The 23,568-nt window shown below is 46.7% G+C and overlaps 2 protein-coding genes across 3 annotated transcripts in view; one reads left to right on the top strand and one right to left on the bottom strand.

Annotated features, from left to right (window-relative positions):
* The window catches only part of SUPT5H (SPT5 homolog, DSIF elongation factor subunit), a 28,160-nt gene extending 13,145 nt beyond the window's left edge, over positions 1-15,015 (bottom strand). The window contains exons 1-10 of one of the 2 annotated variants that reach the window (XM_024577443.3): positions 14,956-15,015; positions 14,612-14,689; positions 12,906-13,071; positions 8,783-8,848; positions 8,208-8,219; positions 7,637-7,706; positions 7,449-7,517; positions 7,289-7,354; positions 6,954-6,984; positions 6,593-6,661 (exon numbers count right to left, since the gene is read on the bottom strand). In XM_024577443.3, the coding sequence (XP_024433211.2) occupies positions 6,593-6,661; positions 6,954-6,984; positions 7,289-7,354; positions 7,449-7,517; positions 7,637-7,706; positions 8,208-8,219; positions 8,783-8,848; positions 12,906-13,071; positions 14,612-14,686 (624 nt within the window). In that variant the 5' untranslated portion in view covers positions 14,687-14,689; positions 14,956-15,015. The remainder of the gene's footprint in view (positions 1-6,592; positions 6,662-6,953; positions 6,985-7,288; positions 7,355-7,448; positions 7,518-7,636; positions 7,707-8,207; positions 8,220-8,782; positions 8,849-12,905; positions 13,072-14,611; positions 14,690-14,955) is intronic. The other variant, XM_071219991.1, reaches the window with a different exon arrangement.
* Positions 15,016-20,587: 5,572 nt separating this feature from the next.
* On the top strand, positions 20,588-23,495 carry RPS16 (ribosomal protein S16). The gene is made up of 5 exons (XM_024577499.3): positions 20,588-20,747; positions 20,886-20,987; positions 22,901-22,997; positions 23,107-23,154; positions 23,296-23,495. Exons 1-5 carry the CDS (start codon positions 20,700-20,702, stop codon positions 23,439-23,441), a joined length of 441 nt encoding a protein of 146 aa, XP_024433267.1. The 5' UTR covers positions 20,588-20,699; the 3' UTR covers positions 23,442-23,495.
* The last annotated feature ends 73 nt before the right edge of the window (positions 23,496-23,568 follow it).

Below are 23,568 nucleotides of genomic sequence, written 5' to 3'. Positions count from 1 at the left end.
AGGAAAAACCACGTTAGGCCATAAAACAAACCTCAATAAATGTAAAGGGGCTGAAATCATACAATGTATATTCTCCAAACCCATGAAATTAAATTAGAAATCAGTAACAGAAAGTAATTCAGGAAATTCACCAATATGTGAAACACTAAGTTTTGGGGGTTTTATTTTTTTTACCAGTGATCTTAATTCAGTGTTAATTAGGGTAGGAAAGATTCAGATTGCTGGGCAAAGGTCATGATCAGGCATTTGGAGTGTGCCCTCCAACTGGGCCCTCCTCACTGGTCCTTGTGGTGCCATTCAAGTAACCAATGGGTCAAAGAAGAAATTATAAGAGGAATTAGAAAATATTATGAGATGAATGAAAACAAAAACATAGCTACTAAGATAAAACTTATTGTAACATGCCCTGGCTGGTGTGCCTCAGTGGACTGAGTGCTGGCCTGCGAACCAAAGGTTCGTCAGTTCAATTCCCAATCAGAGCACGTGTCTGGGTTGTGGGCCAGGTCCCCAGGAGGGGGTACTCGAGAAGCGACCACACATTGGTGTTTCTCTGAGAGAGAAATGTTTCTTCCCCTCTCTAAAAATAAATAAAATCTTTAAAAAAAAACTTATTATAACGTAAAGATAGTCATGGTCAGAAGTTTACAGCTGTAAATGCCAACTTAAAAAGAAAAAAAATCTCAAATCAATAACCTAACCTTCCACCTTTAAGAAACTAGAAAAGAGGAAACTAAACCCAAAGCAAGCAGAAGGAAAGAAATAATAAAGATCAGAATGGAAACAAATGAAATACAAAATAGAAAAACAGTAAGAGAAGTCCATTACAACCAACCAAACATTAGTTCTTTAGGAAAAATTAACAGATTTGACAAACTTTTACCAGAATAACCAAGAGAAAAAAAGAGAAGACTTAAATTACTAAAATCAAGTATGAAAGGAAGGACATTACTACCATTCCTACAGAATGACAAGGCAATACCAGGTATAACTACCTGCCAACAAATTAGATAACCTAAATGAAATGAATGTCTTCACAATTCTGTGCAATGAACTTGCACAGAGAAAGATAAACTAGCAAAACTAACTCAAAAAGAAACAGAGAATCTGAAAAGACATGCAAGAAGTAAAGATATTGAATTAGTAATAAAAAAAACTTCCACCCAAACACAAAAAGCCCAGAACTAGATGGCTTCGCTGGTGATTCTACCAAATACTTAAATGATTAACAACAATCCTTCACAAAACTCTTTTTAGAAGACAGGGAACTTCTGGCCAAGATGGAGGCATAGGGAGACACACTGTGCCTCCTCACACAACCAAAAGAAGGACAACAACAATTTGAAAACAAAAAACAACCATAACTGACAGAAAATTGAACAGTATGGAAGTCCGATTACCAAGGAGATAAACAAGAAACATTCATCCAGATTGGTAGGAGGGGCGGAGACGGGCAGCCAGGCAGAGAGGACTCACGGCAAGGTGGTGGCTGGTGGACCCAGCGAGATGGCAGATTGTGGAGCAGGGTGGGCAAAGCTGCAGCTGGCAGTGAAGCAGCAGCTGGAGGACCCGGTGATAGACCCCACAACCCAGAGTTCCAGCGCCGCAACCCAGAGTTCCAGCGTGGGGAAATAAAGCCTCAAACCACTGATTGATAGCACCTGTGGGGGTTGAGGCAAAGGGAGAAACTCCCAGCCTCACAGGAGAGTTCACTGGAGAGACCCACAGGGGCCTAGAATGCACACAAACCCACCCACTCGGGAAGCAGCACCAGAAGGGCCCAATTTGACTGTGGGTAGCAGAGGAAGTGACTGAAAATCAGCAGAGAGTGGAGCAAGCGCCATTGCTCCCTATCGGACCCACCCCCACATACAATGTCACAGCACAGCGAGGAGTGTTACCTTGCCCTGGGGAATACCTAAGGCTCCGCCCCTTTACCCAACAGGTGCGCCAAGACAAAAAAAAATGGCCCAAATGAAAGAAGAGATCGAAGCTCCAGAAAAAATACAACTAAGCAACAAAGAGATAGCCAACCTATCGGATGCACAGTTCAAAACACTGGTAATCAGGAAGCTCACAGAATTGGTTGAATTTGGTCACAAATTAGATGAAAAAATGAAGGCTATGCTAAGTGAAATAAAGGAAAATGTACAGGGAACCAATAGTGATGGGAAAGAAACTGGAACTCAAATCAACGGTGTGGACCAGAAGGAAGAAAGAAACATCCAACCAGAAAAAAATGAAGAAACAAGAATTCAAAAAAATGAGGAGAGGCTTGGGAACCTCCAGGACATCTTGAAACGTTCCAACATCCGAATTATAGGACTATCAGAAGGAGAAGAGTAAGAACAAAAAATTGAAAACTTATTTGAACAAATAATGAAGGAGAACTTCCCCAATCTGGGAAAGAAAACAGACTTCCAGGAAGTCCAGGAAGCTCAGAGAGTCCCAAAGAAGCTGGACGCAAGGAAGCACACAGCAAAGCATATCATAATTACATTACCCAAGATTAAAGATAAAGAGAGAATCTTAGAAGCAGCAAGAGAAAAGGACACAGTTACCTACAAAGGAGTTCCCATAAGACTGTCAGCTGATTTCTCAAAAGAGACCTTACAGGCAAGAAGGGGCTGGAAAGAAGGATTCCAAGTCATGAAAGGCAAGGACCTACATCCAAGATTGCTCTATGCAGCAAAGCTTTCATTTAGAATGGAAGGGTAGATAAAGTGCTTCTCAGAGAAGGTCAAGTTAAAGGAGTTCATCATCACCAAGCCCTTATTAAAGGAAATGTTACAGAGATTTATCTAAGAAAAAGAAGATAAAAATATAAACAGTAATATGACAGCAAACTCACAGTTATTAACAACCACACCTAAAACTAAAACAAAAGCAAACTAAGCAAACAACTAGAACGGGAACAGAACCACAGAAATGGAGATCACATGGAGGGTTATCAACAGGGGTATGGGAGGGGGTGCGGGGGGAAAAGGTACAGATAATAAGTAGCATAAATGGTAGGTAGAAAATAGACAGGGGGAGGGTAAGAATAGTATAGAAAATGTAGAAGTCAAAGAAACAAGAACTTTATGTATGACCCAGGGACATGAACTATGGGGGGGAATGTGGGAGGGAGGGGGTGGGCAGGATGGAGTGGAGTGAAGGGGGGAAAATGGGACAACTATAATAGCATAATCAATAAAATATATTTTTAAATTTTTTTTTAAAAAAGAAGAAGACAGGGAAACATTTCCCAATTCATCCTATGAACCAGTATTACCCTGATATCAAAACCAAAGACATCGTAAGAAAACTACAGCCCTGGTTGGTGTGGCTCAGTGGATTGAGTGCCTGCCTGCGAACCAAAGGTTCATTGGTTTGATTCCTAGTCAGGGCACGTGCCTGGGTTTTGGGCCAGGTCCCCAGTTGGGGGAGCATGGGAGGCAACCACACATTGATGTGTCTCTCCCTCTCTTTCTCCTTCCTTTTCTATCTCTCTTAAAATGAATAAATAAAATCTTTAAAAAAAAAAAAAGAAAAAGAAAACTACACATCATCATCCCTTCTGAATATGAATGCAAAAATCTTTAATAAAATAGTAGAGTACCAAATTCTGTAACACTTAAAAAGGATCATACACCATAACCATCAATTTATGAAATGTGGAAGACTTCCAGCCAAGATGGGAGGCATAGGTAGATACACTTTGCTTCCTCAGACAACCAAAAGAAGGACAACAAATTTAAAAAAAGAAAAACAATCGGACCTGACAGAAAATAAAACTGTATGGAAGTCTGACAACCAAGGAGTTAAAGAAGAAACATTCATCCAGACCAGTAGGAGGGGCGGAGACAGGCAGCCAGGTAGAAAGGACTTGCAGCATGGTGGCAGCCAGAGGACCAGGTGAGGCGGCTGCTGGAGGAGTGGGTGGTCCCACACTTAGGTGCTAATAAACCAGGAGGAACTGGGAAGCCAGATGGACCATGCAACCCAGGGTTCCAGCTCGGAGAAATAAAGCCTCAAAACCTCTGACTGAAAAACCTGTGGGGGGTTGAGGCAGATGGAGAAACTCCGAGCCTCACAGGAGAATCCATTGGAGAGACCCACAAGGTCCTAAAAGGTACACAAAACCACCCACCCGGGAATCAGCACCTAAAGGGCCCAGTTTGCTTGTGGGTAGCAGAGGAAGTGACTAAAAGCCAGCAGGGAGCTGAACAAGCAGCACTGTTCCCTCTTGGACCCCTCCCCCACATACAGCACCACAACGCAGCAACAAGGGTTGCGCCCCCTGGCAAATACCTAAGGCTCTGCACCTTACAACGTAACAGGCACCTGAGACCAAAAAAAAAAAAAAAAAAAGGCCCAAATGAAAGAACAGATCAAAGCTCCAGAAAAAATTCAACTAAGCCATGAAGAGACAGCCAACCTATCAGATGCATAGTTCAAAACACTGGTAATCAGAATGCTCACAGAAATGGTTGAGTATGGTCAAAAAATGAAAAAAGTGAAGGCTCTGAAAAGTGAAATAAAGAAAAATGTACAGGGAACGAATAGTGAAGGGAAGGAAACCAGGACTCAAGTCAACAATTTAGTACAGAAGGAAAAAATAAACATTCAACCAGGACAGAATGAAGAAACAATTCAAAAAAAATGAGGAGAGGCTTAGGAACCTCCAGGACAACTTTAAACATTCCAACATCCGAATTATAGGGGTGTCAGAAGGAGAAGAGGAAGAGCACGAAATTGAGAACTTATTTGAACAAATAACAAAGGGGAACTTTCCCAATCTGGCAAAGGAAACAGACTTCCAGGAAGTCCAGGAAGCTCAGAGAGTCCCAAGAAGCTGGACCCAAGGAAGCACACAGCAAAGCACATCATAATTACATTACCCAAGATTAAAGATAAGGAGAGAATCTCAAAAGCAGGGAGAGAACAGGAGACAGTTACCTACAAAGGAGTTCCCATTAGACTATCAGCTGATTTCTCAGAGGAAACCTTGCAGGCAAGAAGGGGCTGGAAAGAAGGATTCCAAGTCATGAAAGGCAAGGACCTACATCCAAGATTGCTCTACCCAACAAAGCTATCATTTAGAATGGGGGGGCAGATAAAGTGCTTCTCAGAGAAGGTCAAGTTAAAGGAGTTCATCATCATCCAGCCCTTATTATATGAGATGTTAAAGGGACTTATCTAAGAAAACGAAGCTCAAAAAAATATGAACAGTAAAATGACAACAAACTCATAGCTATTAACAACCAAACCTAAAAAAAAACAAAAACAAACAAAGCAAACAACTAGAACAGGAACAGAATCACAGAAATGGAGATCACATGGAGGATTATCAGTGGGGGAGGGGGAAAAGCTATAGAGAATAAGTAGCATAAATGGTAGGTAGAAAATAGACAGAGGGAGGTTAAGAACAGTACAGGAAATGTAGAAGCCAAAGAACTTGTACATATGACCCATGGACATGAACTAAGGGTAGGAGAATATAGGTGAGAGGGGGTGTGCAGGGTAGAGGGGAATAAAGGGGGAAAATGGGACAACTGTAATAGCATAATTAATAAAATATATTTTTAAAAAAACAACAAAAATAATAATCAGTCATAACTGAAGCAGGTCACTAGAATTTGGCCCAGGGCACAACGAAGAGGTCTGTGCACACTTAAAATCATAATCTGCAAGCCCTACAACTGTCCACGTGGCCCCACTGACATAGGCGTACTGCTTCGGCAGGTAAAAGCAATGGACTCAGCTGAACACAAATCACATTAAGTGAGAAAGTTACCACACAGTATGCAGTTAATAGTAGCCCCATGTTTCACAAATTTTAAGGACACCCTTCATAAGGTTTACCCTGGTTCCAAAACTGGGAGTTACATCTACTGAACACAAGCTGCTGGACATGTCCCAAGCTATTTAAACCTAATGATGCTGAGAAGCAAGCAAGCAAGGGCCCTAGAGAGGGAAAGTGGTTTGATCAAGGTCAGACAGGAAGTGGCAGGGACACTTCAAACCCTGGCCGTCTGAACCTGTGACCTTAGTGCGGCATTCGCTACCTTGCAGGCAGGTGGCATTACTTTGTGTTTTGTGTGCTGAGTGAGCCATGAGGGGACAGGGACCAGCTCTGGCTCGGTCACCACTGTATTCTCAGCATTACCCGGCGCAGGGACCAGCCCAGAGGAGGGGCTCAGCAAACATCTGATGACTGCGTGAAAGAGAAGGAAGAGTTCTCCTACAGACAGGCCTATTCCCTGACCCCCCCAGCCAAACTGTCCTATTGTAGGACTTCCTCCCAAACAGTAAGAGGGTGACAGCTACCGAACAGGGTTGGTAAACAGGCACAGCTCACTCTCACGTAGAAAAGGCTCAGGAAGTTGGATGGTTGATTTCCAGAGGACTGCAGGAACTTGGGAACCCAGCCAGACATGGAAAAAGACCAAAGACAATACCTCTGACAGGCACAGAAGAAAGCCTCAATCCAGGGAGTGGTTGTTTTCTAGCTGAAGCAGCTCTGTTAATAGGCAATGGCATGAACCCACCCTTCTCCCTCCCTCTGGGCTCTGGCCAGTCTCTCATCCCCAAGCTGCCTGCCTAGACTTACCGTGTCTGTGAACTGGTAGGCAATGAATTTGCGCATCAAGGAAATGGCTGTGGCCCGTTCCTCCCCAATCTGGAAAACAGACAGACTTAAGAGATATGAAATGGAGGGCAGGACACATGAAAGGGGGCAGGAGATAGTAAGACAGACAGACTCATCAGGCAGGAAGAAATAGGAGGGGAACATGAGAGGGAGAGATACAGTGAGAGGGGGAGGGAAGGCAGAAGGATGGAGAGGCAGAAAAAGGATGACCGAGAGGCTGACAGGCCAAGACAACCCAGAAGAGACACATGAACAGTTCTCCCAGAGGAGGCCACCTCCCTCTCCCCCCGCCTCCCCCAGGCCATAAGGCCGGAGCACACACCTTACATTTGACTGTCCACAGATTTGGATCCCTGGACAGGAGAGGAAAAGAAAGCCCTTTAGTAAAAATATCTCCTCATCATGAAACATTCAAATAATCACACCCATCTTTCTTCTTCTTGTTCCACACCCTCTCCCTTCTCCATCCTCCTATACATAAGCAGAAGGAAGCAAAGGAAAAAGTGCCATCTTGCCCCTCCCTCCTTTCCCTTCTAATCCACCACTCTGCTTGGGTGACTCTGTGTCCTGATTTATTTCACGGAATGACCCGCATGAGCACATCACCCTAGCACAGTACAAGAGTCCCATCTCAGCGCTCCTGTCCCACCCCCTTACTTGACTCCTGGGAGCAGCTGCTGCTGGGTGATGTCATCAGAGAGCTCATCAGATCCTCCATACACCCTGGAGAGAGAAGGGCAGTTGGGATGGAGAGGTGAAGCTCTGTCAGATCCCTGACCCTTCCCACAAACGGTCCCCCCCCATCCCATGCCCTTACGTCTCTCCCACAGATGACTTGGCATATTTCTTCATGTAATACTCGCCTAGTTCTTCTTCTCGCTGGTCCCTGGGATGTGAGGGGGAAAAGTAAACATGAATTGAAGGTTAAGGAGAGGAGATGGGCTGAGCCGCCCCTAAACCTCCCCCACGGGAACCAGTCTCACCACCTTTCCCCTCCCTGCTTACCTCCAGAGGTTCTGTAGGCGGCGAGCGCCAGAACGGTCTTCATCCAGGACAACATTATCGATATTGGAGGCTGCAGAAAAAATGGGCAGATGGGGTGAGTAAGGGAGGTAAAGAGCAGGAGCCTGGAGAAAGTGGTGGGGCTAAGAGTACCAGAGGTGGGCCCTGGGGAGGAGACACCTCACTGAGGAAACCCATATCCCTCACCCTCTCTGTCCTGCTCAGGTTTTTGCTTTTCATGGAAAGGCTTAGGGATGAGGCCCAGCCCCTGGGAAAATCCAGCTGTTCCCCATCTCATAGCCACTATCTAAGCACACCCTGAACTCCATCCCATCCCACACATTCCTGCATCCCTGCCCCCCACAAAGTTCACACACATACATACACACGCACTTTCCCAGGCCAACCACAGCTGGAGACCTGGCCCCAGAACCCTCTGACTCTGGACCCTAACATGAATCAGAGACCCCAGGGCCAGACAAGGATCGGGATGAGGGAGGGTGCCGAGGGCAGGAAGGAGGAGATGCCAGGATATGGGAGGAGGGTTGGGGAATCACAATTTTCAGATTCTTACCTTCAATCTCTTCTACTTGTAGGAAGAGGAGGTGGTGGTGGTGGTGGTGGTGGTGGTGGTGGTGGTGGTGGGCGAGGGCAGACAAAGTATGAGCCAAATTATAGCAGCGAAATCAACCAATGGGTTGGGGGAAGGGGAAGGGAAGGACACAGTAAGGTTGAAAATCAAAAGTAAAGGCCAGGCACCAGGTGTTTGGGGGAAAAGCCGAAATGTATGAGGTGCACAAAACGGAAAATAACAGGGAAGGGGGCACTGGCCCAGGAAGTGGGGGGTATCTTGGGACAGAGCCCGTCCACCCTACAACCCCCAGAAGGGATTTATTGGGGCCCTGGGATCCCAGAGTCCTCTCCCCATAATACCTACCACCCCACAGCCCCTGCCCCCCCAACTCATGGGCCTCAAAGGAAAAGGGTACAGCGTTGATCTCTCTGGCAAGGACAGAAAGAAGCAAGGTGAGGCGGGGGGGGGGGGGGGGGGGGGTTGGGGTGGTACAGGGCATGGGGGTGCAATATGGGCTCTCAAGACCCTCTGGGTCACATCCCCCAGTGGTCCTCCAGAGGCAGGCCCACACACACCTTTCTCTAGGATGTCCTCTGCTCCGTCCTCCCACTGGTCCTCATCCTCGTACTCATCATCCACATCTGAAACAAGAAGGCCAAGAGGTCAGGCGGCAGCAGGGGAAAAGGGTCCTCATGACAACAGCTTCCAGGAAACCTCCTCTAGGAGCTGGGCACAGCAAATCCCCCACTTTACAGATCAGGAGACTGAGGCTTAGACAGGTGAGGTTCTCACCCGAAGCCAGAGCTGCTCCAAGCAGCAGGGTCAGGTCTCCCGTGCAGATCCACCTGGCTCTAAAGCACTCCTCCCTGCAATACCACCCACAGATCCATCTTAGAAAACAACATCTCAGTAAACAAGCAGAAAAGTTCCCTCTCAACTATCAAGGGAAGACAGGTATATAGACTTTGTTGTTCTTTTTTTTTAAAAACAGGGGTCAAGGTTGGTTGGTTTTATTATTATTCTCTTACATTTATAATGGTTAACACTTATTGAAATCATACTATGTATCTATGGCCTCACCACCCAGTACACACCCAATCTCATCTGAAATAGTACTATGTGCCCTGCCTTGTTCTGAGTACTTACTACAGACTGCTCACTGAATCTTCCTGGCAACCCTACGAGAGGTACTGTCGTTGTTCCAATTTTATAGCAAGGGCTCTGAAGCCCAGAGAGGTTATCTAACTTGTCCAAAGACTCTCAGCTGGTACTTGAGGGGCAGCATGGCCCCCAGGGTCCATGCACTTAACATCTTCACTATGTCACAAATACCCTTTAAAAATATATAAAAGACTTTATTTATTTTTAGAGAGAGGAGAAGGGAAGGAGAAAGAGAAGGAAAGGAACATCAATGTGTGGTTGCCTCTCGCCGGCCCCCTACTGGGGACTTGACCCACAACCCAGGCACATGCCCTGACTGGGACTCAAACCAGCAACCCTTTGGTTCACAGGCCGGCACTCAATCCACTGAGCCATACCAGCCAGGGCACAAATACCCTTTTATATGCATCAAATATACACTAAAAACCCTGCCCTGACTGGTGCTGCTCAGTTGGTCAGGTGCCACCCCACATAGCAAAATACCACTGGTTCGATTTCCAGTCAGGGCACATGCCTGGGTTGTGGCTTCAGTCCCCAGATGGGGGTGCACAAAAGGCAACAGATCGATGTTTCTCTTGCATCATTGTTTCTCTCTCTCTCTTTCTCTCTCCCTTCCCGTCTCTAAAATTAGTAAGTAATACTAAAAACTTAAGTTTTAATGCTAAAAATTACTATACTAGCACATGATGAAAAACTCCAAAGTGTATGGATAACGCAAGTGTACAGGCAAGTCTCCCTCCCATTTCTAACCCCCACCATCCTAGCTTTCTTTTCCAGAGGCACCCTGTGACTTCTTGCCCAGAGGTAATCTGTGTATATATAAAAAATGGATATAAACCTTCCACCACTATTCACTCTAAGCCCCTGCACAATTAAAAAAAAATTTTTTTAATTGTGCAGGGGCTTATTGACTTCAGAGAGAGGAAGCGGGGAGGAGGGAGAAATAGAGAGAGAGAGAGAAACACTGATTTGCTGTTTCACTTATGCATTCATCACCGTATGTGCCCTGACTGGGCTCAAACCCACAACCTTAGCATATCCGGATGGTGCTGTAACCAACTGAACTACCCGGTGAGGGCACAATTTTTAACACACTGTTCTCTACTATCCTCTTTTTCTAAGCAGTAACACTAGCTTGGAGCTCTTCGTACTAACATATTCCTCATAAGCCATCTGATTTCTGTCCCATAATTCATATTACCAGGCCGTATCATCAATGAACATTTAGATCACCAACATTTGCAATTGCAGAGGACTGCAGCAAGAGTCTTTGTCCTCATGTCTTTATGTACCTGTGTGAGTCTAACTGTAGGGCAAATTCCTAAAGAGGAATTGCTGGATCAAAGGGTCCCTGCATGTTAAGCGTTAATGGGTACTGCCACATATGTAGCCTTCCAACAGGCAGTGCCCAACAACACTCCCATCACCAAAACATGGGTGTCCCCAGTGACCCACATCTTGGTCAAATGGCATACGAGTATTATCCATCTCTTCTCTTGATCTGGGCCCATCTGCTAAGATGTTTTAGCTAAGCAACAACTCCCTGCCCCTCAGCCTTTGAGAAAGGGCCAAAGCTCTGCGAGAACCAGGAACACCCAGAGCATCTCCTGGCCCCTCTATTCTGTTCTTCCCTGGGTAAGAGGGCCCCTAGAAAATGGAGGATGGTGTTCCAAGTCACTCCCCTTTACAGGGGAGTGGGGAAAACAAGCACTCTCACATACTACTGGTGGGAGCATCAACTAGTGTAACCTTTTCAGGGGCTGGTATTTGGCCATGGATAGCAAAAGCTCTAAAAACATATGCCTCCTTTTTGCATAGCAAGTTGACTTGAAGGGATTTACCAGGTAGAAAATCTGTGAGGCACGTTATATAAAAAAATCTTCGTTTTCACTAATCTCTCATTGAAATGTAGCATTTCCATCAATTATGAATATTGACGACCATACTAGTGTTAGCAGTGAAATCTGGTATTTTCTTAGCATATTACAGCTGTAGGTAACTTTGCTACTTCAAAATTAGTTTCTTACCAGCTGTCCCTCCACTAAACCTCATTTAAATGTGTTAACAAAGAAGCTTATCTATCACAATGTTTTTAATATTTTGAAACTGTTTTAATATAACTGTTCTCTTTGGAACCCTATGTATTTCATCTTACACATTTCAGAGCATGACTCTGAGAGGGGGTCCACAGACTTTATCAGACGGCAAAAGGGGCCACAGAAATGGTTAAGAACCCTGGTCTACGTAATAGCCTGCATATGTGTATCTAAATATATGTGAAGATGTTCACGGCAGTGCTGTTTAAAATAGTGAAAAACAGGAACAACTTCAATGTCCAACAAGAAACTGGTTAAATAAAACATTACGGGACACTATGCAGCCACTGGAAAAAAAAGCTATTTTGATGGTGATGATGATAGCAGCTAACACATATATTGAGGACTTAAATGCCACAAGTTTTTCAGGTAACTTTCACATAACCTTTCATTTTTTCTTTTTACACTTTTTTCCTTTTTTAAAAAAAATATATTTATTGATTATGCTATTACAGTTGTCCCATTCCCCCCCCTCACTCCACTCCATCCTGCCTACCCCCCTCCCTCCCACATTCCCCCCCTATAGTTCATGTCCATGGGTCATACTTATAAGTTCTTTGGCTTCTACATTTCCTACACTATTCTCACCCTCCCCCCATCTATTTTCCACCTGTCATCTGTGCTACTTATTCTCTGTACCTTTCCCCTCCTCTCCCCCACCCACTCCCCTATTGACAACCCTCCATGTGATCTCCATCTCTATGGTTCTGTTCCTGTTCTAGTTGTTTGCCTAGTTTGCTCGTTTTTGCATAACCTTTCATTTAACCTAAACTATCTATGTTATGTCCACCTCCACAAGCATTGAGTGAAAAATGCATTTTATACAAGAGCAGGTATAACATGGGCCTATATAATGTAAATTAATAGCCACCCTGTTGTCTAAGGGCCTACTCTATGCTGGGCATTACACTTTGGGCTGCCATCAGTCTAATGTGTTTTACATGCATGGTCCCCCAAATCCTCAAATTATTCCTGCTAAAGTAGGAAGTACTGTTTGTTCCCCTTGTAAAAGGAGCAGAACCAGACCAGGAGGGACCAAAATCTGTCAGCCTCCACTACTTTGTTCTGTTGTCTACTTCTAGGTGATCTAAGCTTTCCATGACAAGCACAAGTTTGTTTTTTAAAGGATGATAATGGTCTTGTGATTATGTGTTTTAAAAGGACCTATCTTTTAGGAATAAATATGCAGAAATATTTTGGAGTAAAATTATATATTTGGGATTTGCTTCAACATCACCCACTGGTGGGAGGAGGAATAAGCAAAATGAGTTGATATAAGCTGTTAACTGTTGACACAAGGCAATGGAACATGAGTGTTCCACATACTACCCTACTGTTACGTGTTTGACGTTTACCATAATTTTTTAAAAGTACGTTCAAGAAATGGAACTGAAGGTGGAAATCCAGCCTCTGCTCAGCATTTGCCAGCCCTGCGACATACCAGCCTCATCTAGAATGAAGCCACCATGGCGGGGTTTCTTGGGAGGCCGATCGTCATCTTCCTCCTCTTCTTCCTCATCATATTCCTCCTCCTCTTCCTCCTCTTCTTCTTCCTCAGGCTCTTCCTCCTTCTCACTGCCTGCTGCACTCCGCCGCTCCTCCTCTACCTGCAGGGTCAGGTAGGGATGGGACACCAGAGTCCTGTACCCCAAAATCCAGACACCAATCTCTCTACCTCCAAATCTAACTTCGGGCCACTCTGCTGTGTGTGTGCACACTTTCAACCCTGGCCAGGTCTCTCTGGTAGCCATCCTGTAACAGTGAGAGCACCACTATCCACCCAACCAACACCTGGGAGCTGATCTGGACTCCTCCCTCCACTAGACCTTCTTGCTAGCCTCCGCCTGGCCTTTAAATTTGATAGCTCCATGAGGTATGGTCCTTGGGCCCTTGTCTCTCTGCACTCTACAACTCCCCAGGCCATCGCACCCACTTCCTTGGCTGTGAAAGACATCTGAAGAGCAGTAACTCCCATGATCTCTGCTTCTAGTCCTCAGTACTCAAGGACATTAACCACTTCTTGCTGCTAATTCTGTGGACATTCTTTGGTTGGTCCTTACCTACAAGACATCTCACACCATTCTCTCTCTACGAAAATGTTCTTCCCTTGGCATCTGTCACATCATGCTCTCCTGGCTTTTCTCCAACCTCTTCAACTGCTCCTCCACAGGTTTCTCTTACTCAGCTCACCCCTCAAACACTGGTTTCGATCACCAGGGCTCAGCCAAGGGCCCACTTTGCTTCTCCCTCCACTCACTCTCTCCCTGGACATTTTATTGGGTTAGCCAAAAAGCCCATTTAGTTTCTTCCATAAAATAAAAGACACGGTTTTCATTTTCACCAACAACTTTATTGATTTGAATATTTTGAGTATGTAAGCCATCTCCCACTATTGGCTTCTAGTGGGTAGAGGCCAGGGATGCTACTAAACATCTTCCAATGCATAAAACAGCCCCACAGCAATGAATCCTTTGACCAAAATGTCAATAGTACCAAAATACTTCATGAATTCCTTTGTTATGTCCCATCAGCCACAGCACCTTCTCCATACACTGCACAAATCTTTTTTGGCATTCAGTTGTGGTTTTACTTTCCTAGAAATAATGAAGCATAATGAAGCATACGCCAAAAATGTCGCGTATTTTCTTCCATGTTCTTCAATATTAAGATGGCTTCCATATTTCTTCAATATTAAAATGGCTACACAAAAATTCACCAATGTTGATAAGTTTTTTTAAATGCATGCTGATATGACAGCTGTCACAATACAATCTAACAAAATTGTTCGAATGAAGTTAAAGATAACTAAGCCCTGATTAGAGCCACTGTACGGAAAAAAATGACTTTTTGGCCAACTCAATATTTTTCTGGAATGACTGGACATAACTAAAAACAAAAACTAGTAATGAGTGCTTACTACATGCCAGGTCTTTATCACCTCTTATCTTATCGTACCTGGCGCATCCCTGGCCTTCAGCAGCACCTGTCTCTCTGCTCGACTTGGGTTTGCCTACATCTCTCTCGCGACAGCCTGGATGCTCCCATTGGCCAGAGCTCCTTCTGATCCCTTCCGAGTTCCCACAGGAGTCTTTCTGCCCTAGTCCTGCCCCCGGACGCAATGCCTCCCCCGGCGTCCCAGCCACAGACCTCGGCCTCCTCGCCGTCACTGCTGCGCTCGCTGTCCTCCTCCTCAGAGAAGTTGCTGTCCTCGCTGTCCGACATCTTCTGCTCTTGCAGGAAAGAAACGGCGGTCTCAGCACACGCCCCAATTCCGAACCCCACCCCGAGCCTCAGTTTCCTCGCCGGTACTCAGAAAGAAGAAAAGCCTCTCAGCGCACTTCCGGCAGTCTCATTCTGGCAACCGTGAACTCGAAAGGAGGCCCCCTAACGCCGCCGGCTACACCTCCAGAGTCCTTAAGTCCGGTCTCTCCACCTCCCTGGCTCCCGGAGACCCCCAGGCCTGCTTCGTCAGCGTCCAACCCACTCCTCACCGCTCCAGTGCCACCTCCGCCCCGGTACCAGCTGCGACTCACACGACGCCTTGACCCGGACTGACGTGACCTCTCGCGAGAACCTGCCGTTGGCCTTGCCTAACGCGAGATTTCCGGGGCCCCTCCCTTAAGACGCGCTGCTAGAAGGCCATCTTGAGAGTGGCGCGGCCGTCCTGACGTGAAACCTGGAGCCGACATTTTGGAAGAGTCCAATGGTGGGGAAAGTTATTCCCTATGGGACCGGGTCTTTTCTACCCGAAATAAGGTCTTGAATGTAGTCCAGGCCACTAACGCGGCATGCCATGCCACGAGGAGGCAGAGACTTGGCAAAAAGTCATACTTTATATTATAGACACTCTAAAAAAATACTCCTTAGGAAATAGGTGCCCACATTTTTGTAGACGAGGAAACTGAAGTCAGGAGAATAAACTGACCGAAAAGTGGCAGACCCAAGATTCATCTCCAAGTTTTGGTGACTCCAAAGCCCTTGCCCCCAAGTTGATTAAATGTGAATATATGTATTAGTACAATAGTTGTTTGTCAGAGAAATGGCAAAGACAGCTGAGCCCTTGGGAGAGATATGAACAATTAACGTGATGGAAAAAACATTCTGAAGCTTTAGAACACATTGTTAATTCTCCCATAAGTATTGAGACACCTAGATTCAATTTACAGAAATTTAATATACATCTAGTTAGTTACAGGGGAATGTAGTGCTGTTGGGCTGGCAGCAGGCTCCCAAGACAGCTACCAGAGAGAGCATATATACACAGGCGCATCTCTGCATAAGCACAAACCCCCCCAATCCAACGATCCCCCAAGTTGTACCCAAGATAGATTGGGGAGGGCTTGGGCACCCTATAGAATTGTTGCTCTTCCTATAAGCTTGCTCCCTCCACACAGCAGCTGTTTAAAATAGGATTCCACATATAAACAGCCTATTGACATTTCTGCAGAAAGACATTTTCTCCAGGAAAGAGAGGGAACAGTCATTTTTCTCCCCATGGAAAGTTCTTCCCTGGTGTATCAGTGGTTCTCAACTGTCAATCCTGGCAGTGCATCAAAATACTTAAGAAGGTAAGAGAGAGAGAGAGATGCATGATAACCCCAAACTAGAAACAACCAATGTCCATCACGAGGAGTAGCACATCCATGAAATACAATAGTAACAAGCTACTGATACACACTTGAATGAATTTCAAAAGCATTATGCTGAGTGAAAGAAGCCAGCCAGCACTAGGATATGTACAGTATGATTCCATTCATGTGAAACTCTAGGGAAGCAAAATTAATCTATACAGACAGAAAGCAAATTAGTTTGTGTCTAGGACTGGAAATGGAGATTAACTGCAAAGGGGCATGAGGGATGCTTTGGGGCGATGGAAAGGTAGCTTTGTGTTTTAAACATTTGTAGAACGCACTGAAATGTACACTTAAAATGGGCACCTTTTACTGCATGTGAATTATACCTCAAGGAAGTTGATTAAAAATATAGATGTTCGGGATCCCTCAGAGACCAATTATCAAATTCTCTGGGCTGGGGCCTGGCCATCTGTATTACTTGAAAGTTCTCCAGGTGGTAATTATTTGCAGTCAGGGATGTGAACCACAAGACTCTTCTGGTTCTCAGGGGGTGGGAATGAGTTTAATAGACACCTGAGCAATGCTGTCCCTTGTTGGGAGAGGAGAGAGCAAGGAGTTTCTGAAAGACAGACAACAGGGGTAGCTGAAGCCAATTATCCAACCCCTTGTCCCAGTAGGTCAAAATCTTCAGACTTCAGATCTCACCATATTTTCCTCCTTCCCTTTTCCTCCCCTTGGCTCCTGGGGCTCCAGGGGCATCTCTGGCCTAGAAAGAGAAAGCTTAAGGTTTGGGAGCTGGGGCTGGAGACCAAGTGTTCTCTCCCTCTCTTCACCCAGGCTCTCCAGGAGTACCAGGGAGCTGCATCCTACAAGGCTCGTGCTGAGGGCAGGTGCTGAGCACAAGCCTTCTGTAATAACTCCAAGAATTTGTCCAGGAAGAGAGAGACAGGTCTCTGGGGATGTTCTTCACAGGGTGGACAAGGGCGCTGGGCTGATACCCACAGTCGGGACCCCAGGGCATCCCGCAGGCACTGTAGCCGGAATATAGCAGTCCCCACAGATGGGCCCTCCTCAAACTCAATCACAGACAACTCCAGCCGGAAGCAGCCTAGAGTCTCAGCAGGACACACCTGTGGGGACAGAGTGACTTGGTGTCTCCGGGCAAGGGCCTGCTTCCGGAGGAACCCCATCCCCAGGTTTTCTGACTTGTGGCCTGGGACAAGTCTCTTCACCTCTTTGGGCACCAGATTCCTCATCTGTAAAATGGAGCTCTGAATAATCCCTATCTTGAGGGTTGAAGCTAGCCCATACTGTACCTGTGTAAATTAGAAAAAGACACTCACTCCTTAAAACAATTCTAAATGCTATTTTGTTAAAAAAAAAAAAAATGCTTTCCTGCCATATGCTGGAAATTGACTAATATGTCCAGGATGTGAACACTGTCCTGGTGTATGTGGGACCTTTGTGCAGTACACAACTTTCATATCCACACTCGGTGGCCCTGTCTACTCATGGGATCAGTGTGAAGAGTAAATAAGCTAATATACTTACAGCATTTAAATAGTATCTGGCACAGAGTAGGAGCTATTTACATGTGCCTACAATCGTTATCATCATTTGTTGTTATTGTGTGCCAGTCACTGTTCTAGGTTTCAGAGAGAGCAGTGAACAAGATGTATTTGTCAAGATTGGGGACTGGGTGGGGACTGGACACCTACACACCAGCCCTACTGCTTCCTGCCCCTAACATTCAAGGCATGCAAGCCTAGTGGATTCTCCCTAAACTTCCAACTGTCACTAAGGAGCTAGTGAAATATTCACCGAGAGATCATCTGGGGTGTAGAGAGTGCCATCATTTTTGTTTCCCTACAGTTTGGGGGTAGGAAGGAGAATTGGATGTTGGAGGGGGAGAGCCTGACCTTCCTCAGACATGCCCCCCACCTCACCCCCTCCTTGTCCGTCTGCTGGCTCTCCTCTCCCCCTCCTCACCAGCATCTTCATAATGGCAATCAGGAAGTAGACAGGCTCCCGAGGACAGAGGGGTGGTCCTGGGCCCCCCAAAGGCCTTATCAGCAGGAGGATGATCCAGAGAGGCCACATGGGCACCCTGCCCACCCCCAGGCTTTCTCTGATCTCAGTGGCCTGGAAGCAAGAGGTACACAGAGAGGGAGCAAATTGAAAGACTGGAACTCCCATCTGAGATGCAAGATATTGCCTTCTTTGAGGCATTTTATCAGGTGGGATTTATACTCTATTTCCCTAATTTTCAGATACTATTTGCACTTTCTCCTGCATACCATAAACCTATATACTTACATATTAAAGGAAAAAAAAGAAAAAGAAAGACTCCCCTAGCTGGTGTGGCTCAATGAATGGAGCACTGGACTGTAAACCAAAGGGTCACCGGTTCGATTCCCAGTCAGGGTACTTGCCTGGGTTGCACGCCAGATCCCCAGTAGGGGGCGCTCAAGAGGCAACCACACATTGATGCTTTTCTCTCTCCCTTCCCCTCTCTAAAAATAAATAAATAAAATCTCTTTTAAAAAGATTTTATTTATTTATTTTTAAAGATTTTGAGAGGGGAATCTTTAAAATCTTTCAAAAAGACTGCAAGGAGTGTAGGGAACTGCCCCACTCCCTCCCTGTCCAGCTCCACTCAATCCACAGATGCACAGGGAATGAATGTTCTCCAAGAGGCAGGGGAAGACAGTGACCCTAGAGTTGGGAGGGCCTAAGTCAGGAAGCTTACTGACACAATCCCCCCCCACCACCACCACCACAAGGAAGCTAGAAGACTTGGCAGGGGTGTGAGGATCACCCTGGAGACACTGGAAGCCTTCCAGTGTCTCCACACACCCTCCAATAGGCCCATAAGGTAGTAGAATGTGGAGTGAGAGTGTGTGCATTCTGTGGCCTGTCTTCTCCCTGGAAAACACTGTGCTAGGTCTTATCAGTGTCTGCAGGTGCATAATTGGGGGGCTTTGCTCTCCTTTCTACTTCTACTTCTCTCAAGTATCTTGGAATCACCATTCCTGCCTGTACCTGTCTGTCTCTTTTTCTGAGGGTTGGCCTCTCTGCCTCTGAATCTCCGTTCAGAGGAGAATCAGAGGCAGAAAGGTCTGACTGACCTGGTGTCTCTCCTTTCTGCTTTTCCATCAGCCCCTTCTTTGTCTTTTTCCTCCATGTGTGCCTGTCTCTCTCTCTTGTGCTGTGTTATCTTGTCTGTGGTCCCTCCAGGTCAGGCTGTGGGTGCTCCCTTCTTCCATCCCCCTTCCCCTCTCCCTCTCTCACCCTTCTGGAGCTGGACTGTGGCTGGAGGATCCTCCCTCTGGCTCAGACTCGCCTACCAACCTATGACCCTATCTCAGGCCTCCAGGCACAGGGTGAGTCACCACAACCCTTTGAACATTGGACCCCAGACCCAGTGCTGCCAGAAAAACTGAGGCAACTGTGGACTCCCTGCAGCCCTGAGAGAGAAGCCTCTTGTCTGGGAAGGGAACATTCTGAGTAGGGGGTGGGATGGAACAAGGGAGGTAACCCAATCCTAAGGTTGCTCAGATAGAATGGGGGTGGGGGTGGGGTAACACTGGGAATGGAGAATTCTGTGGAGAGGGGTCTGGAGAAGAAGCGATTTGGGGAGAGAATGAAGAGATGATTTAGGGGATGCAGTAGAGATTCTAGGGTAGAGACCCTGAAGAGGACGGTACTAGAGGGAGGGACTCTATGGAGTGGAAGATTCTAGGAGAGACAAATTCCAGGGAAGGTAGTTGCTGGAAAAAAGACTCTGAAGGGAAAGAAATTCTTAGGAATGGTAGCTTTTGAGGGAGAGGGCTCTGGAAGGGAAGATTTTGTGAAAGGGGATTCTACAGGGGTGGTTCTGGGAAAGGTGTATTGGAGGAGAGCGAGAGTCGAAAGGGCAGTAGGTCCTGAGAAGAGGAAGATTCAAGGGGGAGTGATTGGGGAGAAGGCCCTTCAATGGAGGGAGATTCAGGGAAAGAAGTCTGCCCAGGAGGCAGATCTGGGAGTGGACTTCTGCGAGGACTCGAGGAAGAGGAGACTTTAAAAGCAAGAACTTTTGGTGAAAGGTAGATTGTGTGGGAGGGGACTCTAAGAGGAAAAGAACTCTGGGAGAGGAAATACAAGAAGGGAGGTCCTAGGGAATAAGAGGACTCCGAATCCCAAATCTGGGATCCTGCTTAACTTCCTGCTGTCGGTTCTGGAGGGAAGATTCCGGTGGAGGAGGCTTTGAGGAGGAGACAATCTAGGGGGGAGGAAGACTGTGGGTGGTGAGGGGTTAAGAAGGGCCTCTTTAGAAGGGGTTAAGAATCGATTTTAGTGGGGTGTAGGGAAGGGGGCGGAGGGAAATTATTAAAGTGGCGAATGCAAATGAGAAGCGGTTGTTTGCGCTTACTCTTCACCCTTCTTTGTCTGCCCCTTTTCACTCCCAGGCCCCGCCCACCGCTCTTGGGATCCGTCTTCCTGCCGCCAATCCGAAGGCCCGCCCTCTGGCTACGACGCAAGCCGTAAAGCTCCTTCTCGTCGCGACGCAACGCTCAATACGCCTGCGCAGACCCTGAAAATCGCCGGGGTGGTGTCGCTTTTTCCTTTTCCGGTGTGGGCGCCACGCGGTGAGGATCGCTTGTACACGCGCGCCCGCAACAATGCCATCGAAAGGTCCTCTGCAGTCCGTGCAGGTCTTCGGACGCAAGGTGAGCCGGGAGCCGAATGGGAGGGGTCTGGGGAGGCCGGGGTTAGGGAGAGGCCGATGGGCAGTGGTCGGGAGTCCACATGGGAATCGGAACCCTGATCTCACGAGGCCTGGTTTTCTTCCTCCTTGCTTCCCGCAGAAGACGGCCACAGCGGTGGCACACTGCAAACGGGGCAACGGTCTCATCAAGGTGAACGGGCGGCCCCTGGAGATGATCGAGCCCCGCACGCTGCAATACAAGGTGCTGGGAGTCAATACGGGCGTTTGGGTTGAATGGAGGACTCTGACACAGGGATGTTGAAGTAAACAGGTTATTGGAGTACGTTATCTCGGAAGCAGAGGGATCTGGTATTAATAATGGGATGTTTAGAAGCTGAGTTGGGGCCAGAAAAATGGGGTGTTCGGCGATGGTGGGTGGTTTTGGGGGTACAGAAGATGTGGTAAAAGCTTAAGGTGAGAGTGAAAACGTGGATGTTAAGAAAGGAAGAGTAGGGGGAGGTAGAAGGAGGTAAGGGGTATCCGTAGTGATGGAAGGAGATTTGACTTCGGGTAGTGAACACAATTCGACATATAGATGACGTATTGTAGGATTATTGTACACCTAAGATGTATGTAATTTTACTTACCAATGTCACCCTGATAAATTCAACTTAAAAACGCGGGTGTTGAAGATTAAGAGGGTGCTTTGAAACCTGGGATATTTGGAAGCCCACTCAATTGGGAACTACTTGACTAGTTACCAGAGTTTTTGCAGCCTGATTTCTGGGGGGATATGTGTCACGTTTACAACTGACTGTCATTTCCACTCCTCTGGTCATTGTAGGAACTCACTGAGTTTTAAAAGAATGGGAACGGAATTTGGGTTTGTTGTGTTTGGCTGTGAAGGGGCTCCTGTCTTCCCTGTTTGAGCCTAAGTTGCTTTGGCTCAGAATGGAAAGAGATTGGAGTCTGATTTCTGTTTTTGCTAGCCTGTGTTACTTGAGGCAGATAACTTCTCGTCCTTGGGTAAAACGGGGATAATTTCTACCTTGAACGGCTGTTGTGAGGATACTTAGAATCTCCTGTAAAGTCTGTTACTTTTTTTTTTTTTTTTAAAGAAAGTAAGTAAATGTCATTTTTTAAAATTGATTTTAGAGAAAGAGGAAAGGGGTGGGGAGAAAGAGATATCAGTTTGTTGTTCCACTTAATTATGCATTCATTGGTTGATTGTCATATGTGCCCTGACCAGGGATGGAACCCACAACCTTGGTGTATGGAGATGACTCTAACCAACTGAGCTATGTGGCCAGAGCAAGTCTATTAGTTTTAAATTTCAGGGTTAGTTAGAATTTAATAAGATAGGATCTGAGATCCTTGGTATAGCCGACATTGAGTATTGTGGCTTGTTCTTACTGACCGTCAGTGTATTTGAAGGTGTTGTTTGCGTGGTCTTGTGAATGCTGGAGACATAGCAGTGGCCCAGATGGCCCCAGGCCCTGCCCTCACAGAGCTCTCAATCTACCAGGGGAGACAGAATGGATCCAATGCCAGGCATTGCTCCAGAGTACTTGGGGCTGAGATGGGGGAGCCCAGGCAAGGCTTCTGCCATCTGAGTGGAGGGTCAGGGCAGACTTTGAGGGCAGGGGGACTTGTGAGCTGAGGCCTAAAGTAGGTAAAACAAGTGTCCACGCACATGCAGAAGGCTCGTAGCTGGCAAGGCGAGAGCATGGCTTGGGCTATAGTGTGGAGGTAATTTCTCTGGAAATCTGTGAGGCTTAAAGGGAGGAGGACAGAGAGCTCAGGTGGGGAACCCAGAAAAGGCACCTGACATAGCCCAGAAGTGTCTTTCACTGTAGGAGGCAGCTTTGGGACTGCAAGGTTTCCTTACTATTGAGCTAAAGTGCCAGGAGTCTAAGAACCAGGAGTCTGAGACGGGATATCAGGCACATGGAGGGACCCCAGCCTGGGTTGCCTTGAGCAGTCATACCTGTCTTCGAATCTTTCTTGCTGCTGGCTCTGTAGAGGGCCTTGTAGTGACAGCACAACCCTCTTCCACTAGTACTTTGAGGTTAGTGGTGGTAGAGGCTACTTGGAGAGAGGTAAGAAGGATACTCGGTAAGGTGACTCAGCTGCCCAGGCTGTGATCTAAAACCCTTTTGTGCCCCTGTTCTTTAGCTACTGGAACCTGTTCTGCTTCTGGGGAAGGAGCGATTTGCCGGCGTGGACATCCGAGTCCGCGTGAAGGGTGGTGGTCATGTGGCCCAGATTTATGGTGAGTCCCAGGAACTGGACACGTGAGTGGGAGGTGGCTCTGAGAGCAAGGCCTTTCCCTTGGACCTTCACAAGGCTGATACAACCTTTTTTGTATGTTTTCTTCACAGCAATCCGTCAGTCCATCTCCAAGGCCCTGGTGGCCTATTACCAGAAATGTGAGTGGGAATGGGTCCTTCCCAACAGGTGGGTGGGGGGGTGGGGGCCAAATCAAGGACCAGCTCTGGCATCCGTTTAGCTTCAGAGAGTAGGCGCACGCTTCTATAGTTATCTAAATCTTCCCCCTTTCTCGTCTCCAGACGTGGATGAGGCTTCCAAGAAGGAGATCAAAGACATCCTCATCCAGTATGACCGGACCTTGTTGGTAGCTGATCCCCGTCGCTGCGAATCCAAAAAGTTTGGAGGTCCTGGTGCCCGTGCTCGCTACCAGAAATCCTACCGATAAGCCTATCAGAGCTCACCTTTATAATAAACAGTGGCCGTGGGTTTTAAGGTTTCATGGATTGTGTTATCTTTTTTGGTGGGTCTTTGGCGAAAAGAAATACAGGAAATGTGTCAAGCCCGCTGCTAGT

The sequence above is a fragment of the Desmodus rotundus genome, chromosome 12 (genome assembly GCF_022682495.2).
Source record: "Desmodus rotundus isolate HL8 chromosome 12, HLdesRot8A.1, whole genome shotgun sequence".
In the NCBI taxonomy this organism is placed as follows: domain Eukaryota; kingdom Metazoa; phylum Chordata; class Mammalia; order Chiroptera; family Phyllostomidae; genus Desmodus; species Desmodus rotundus.
This window is presented reverse-complemented; position numbering and strand designations above follow the sequence as displayed.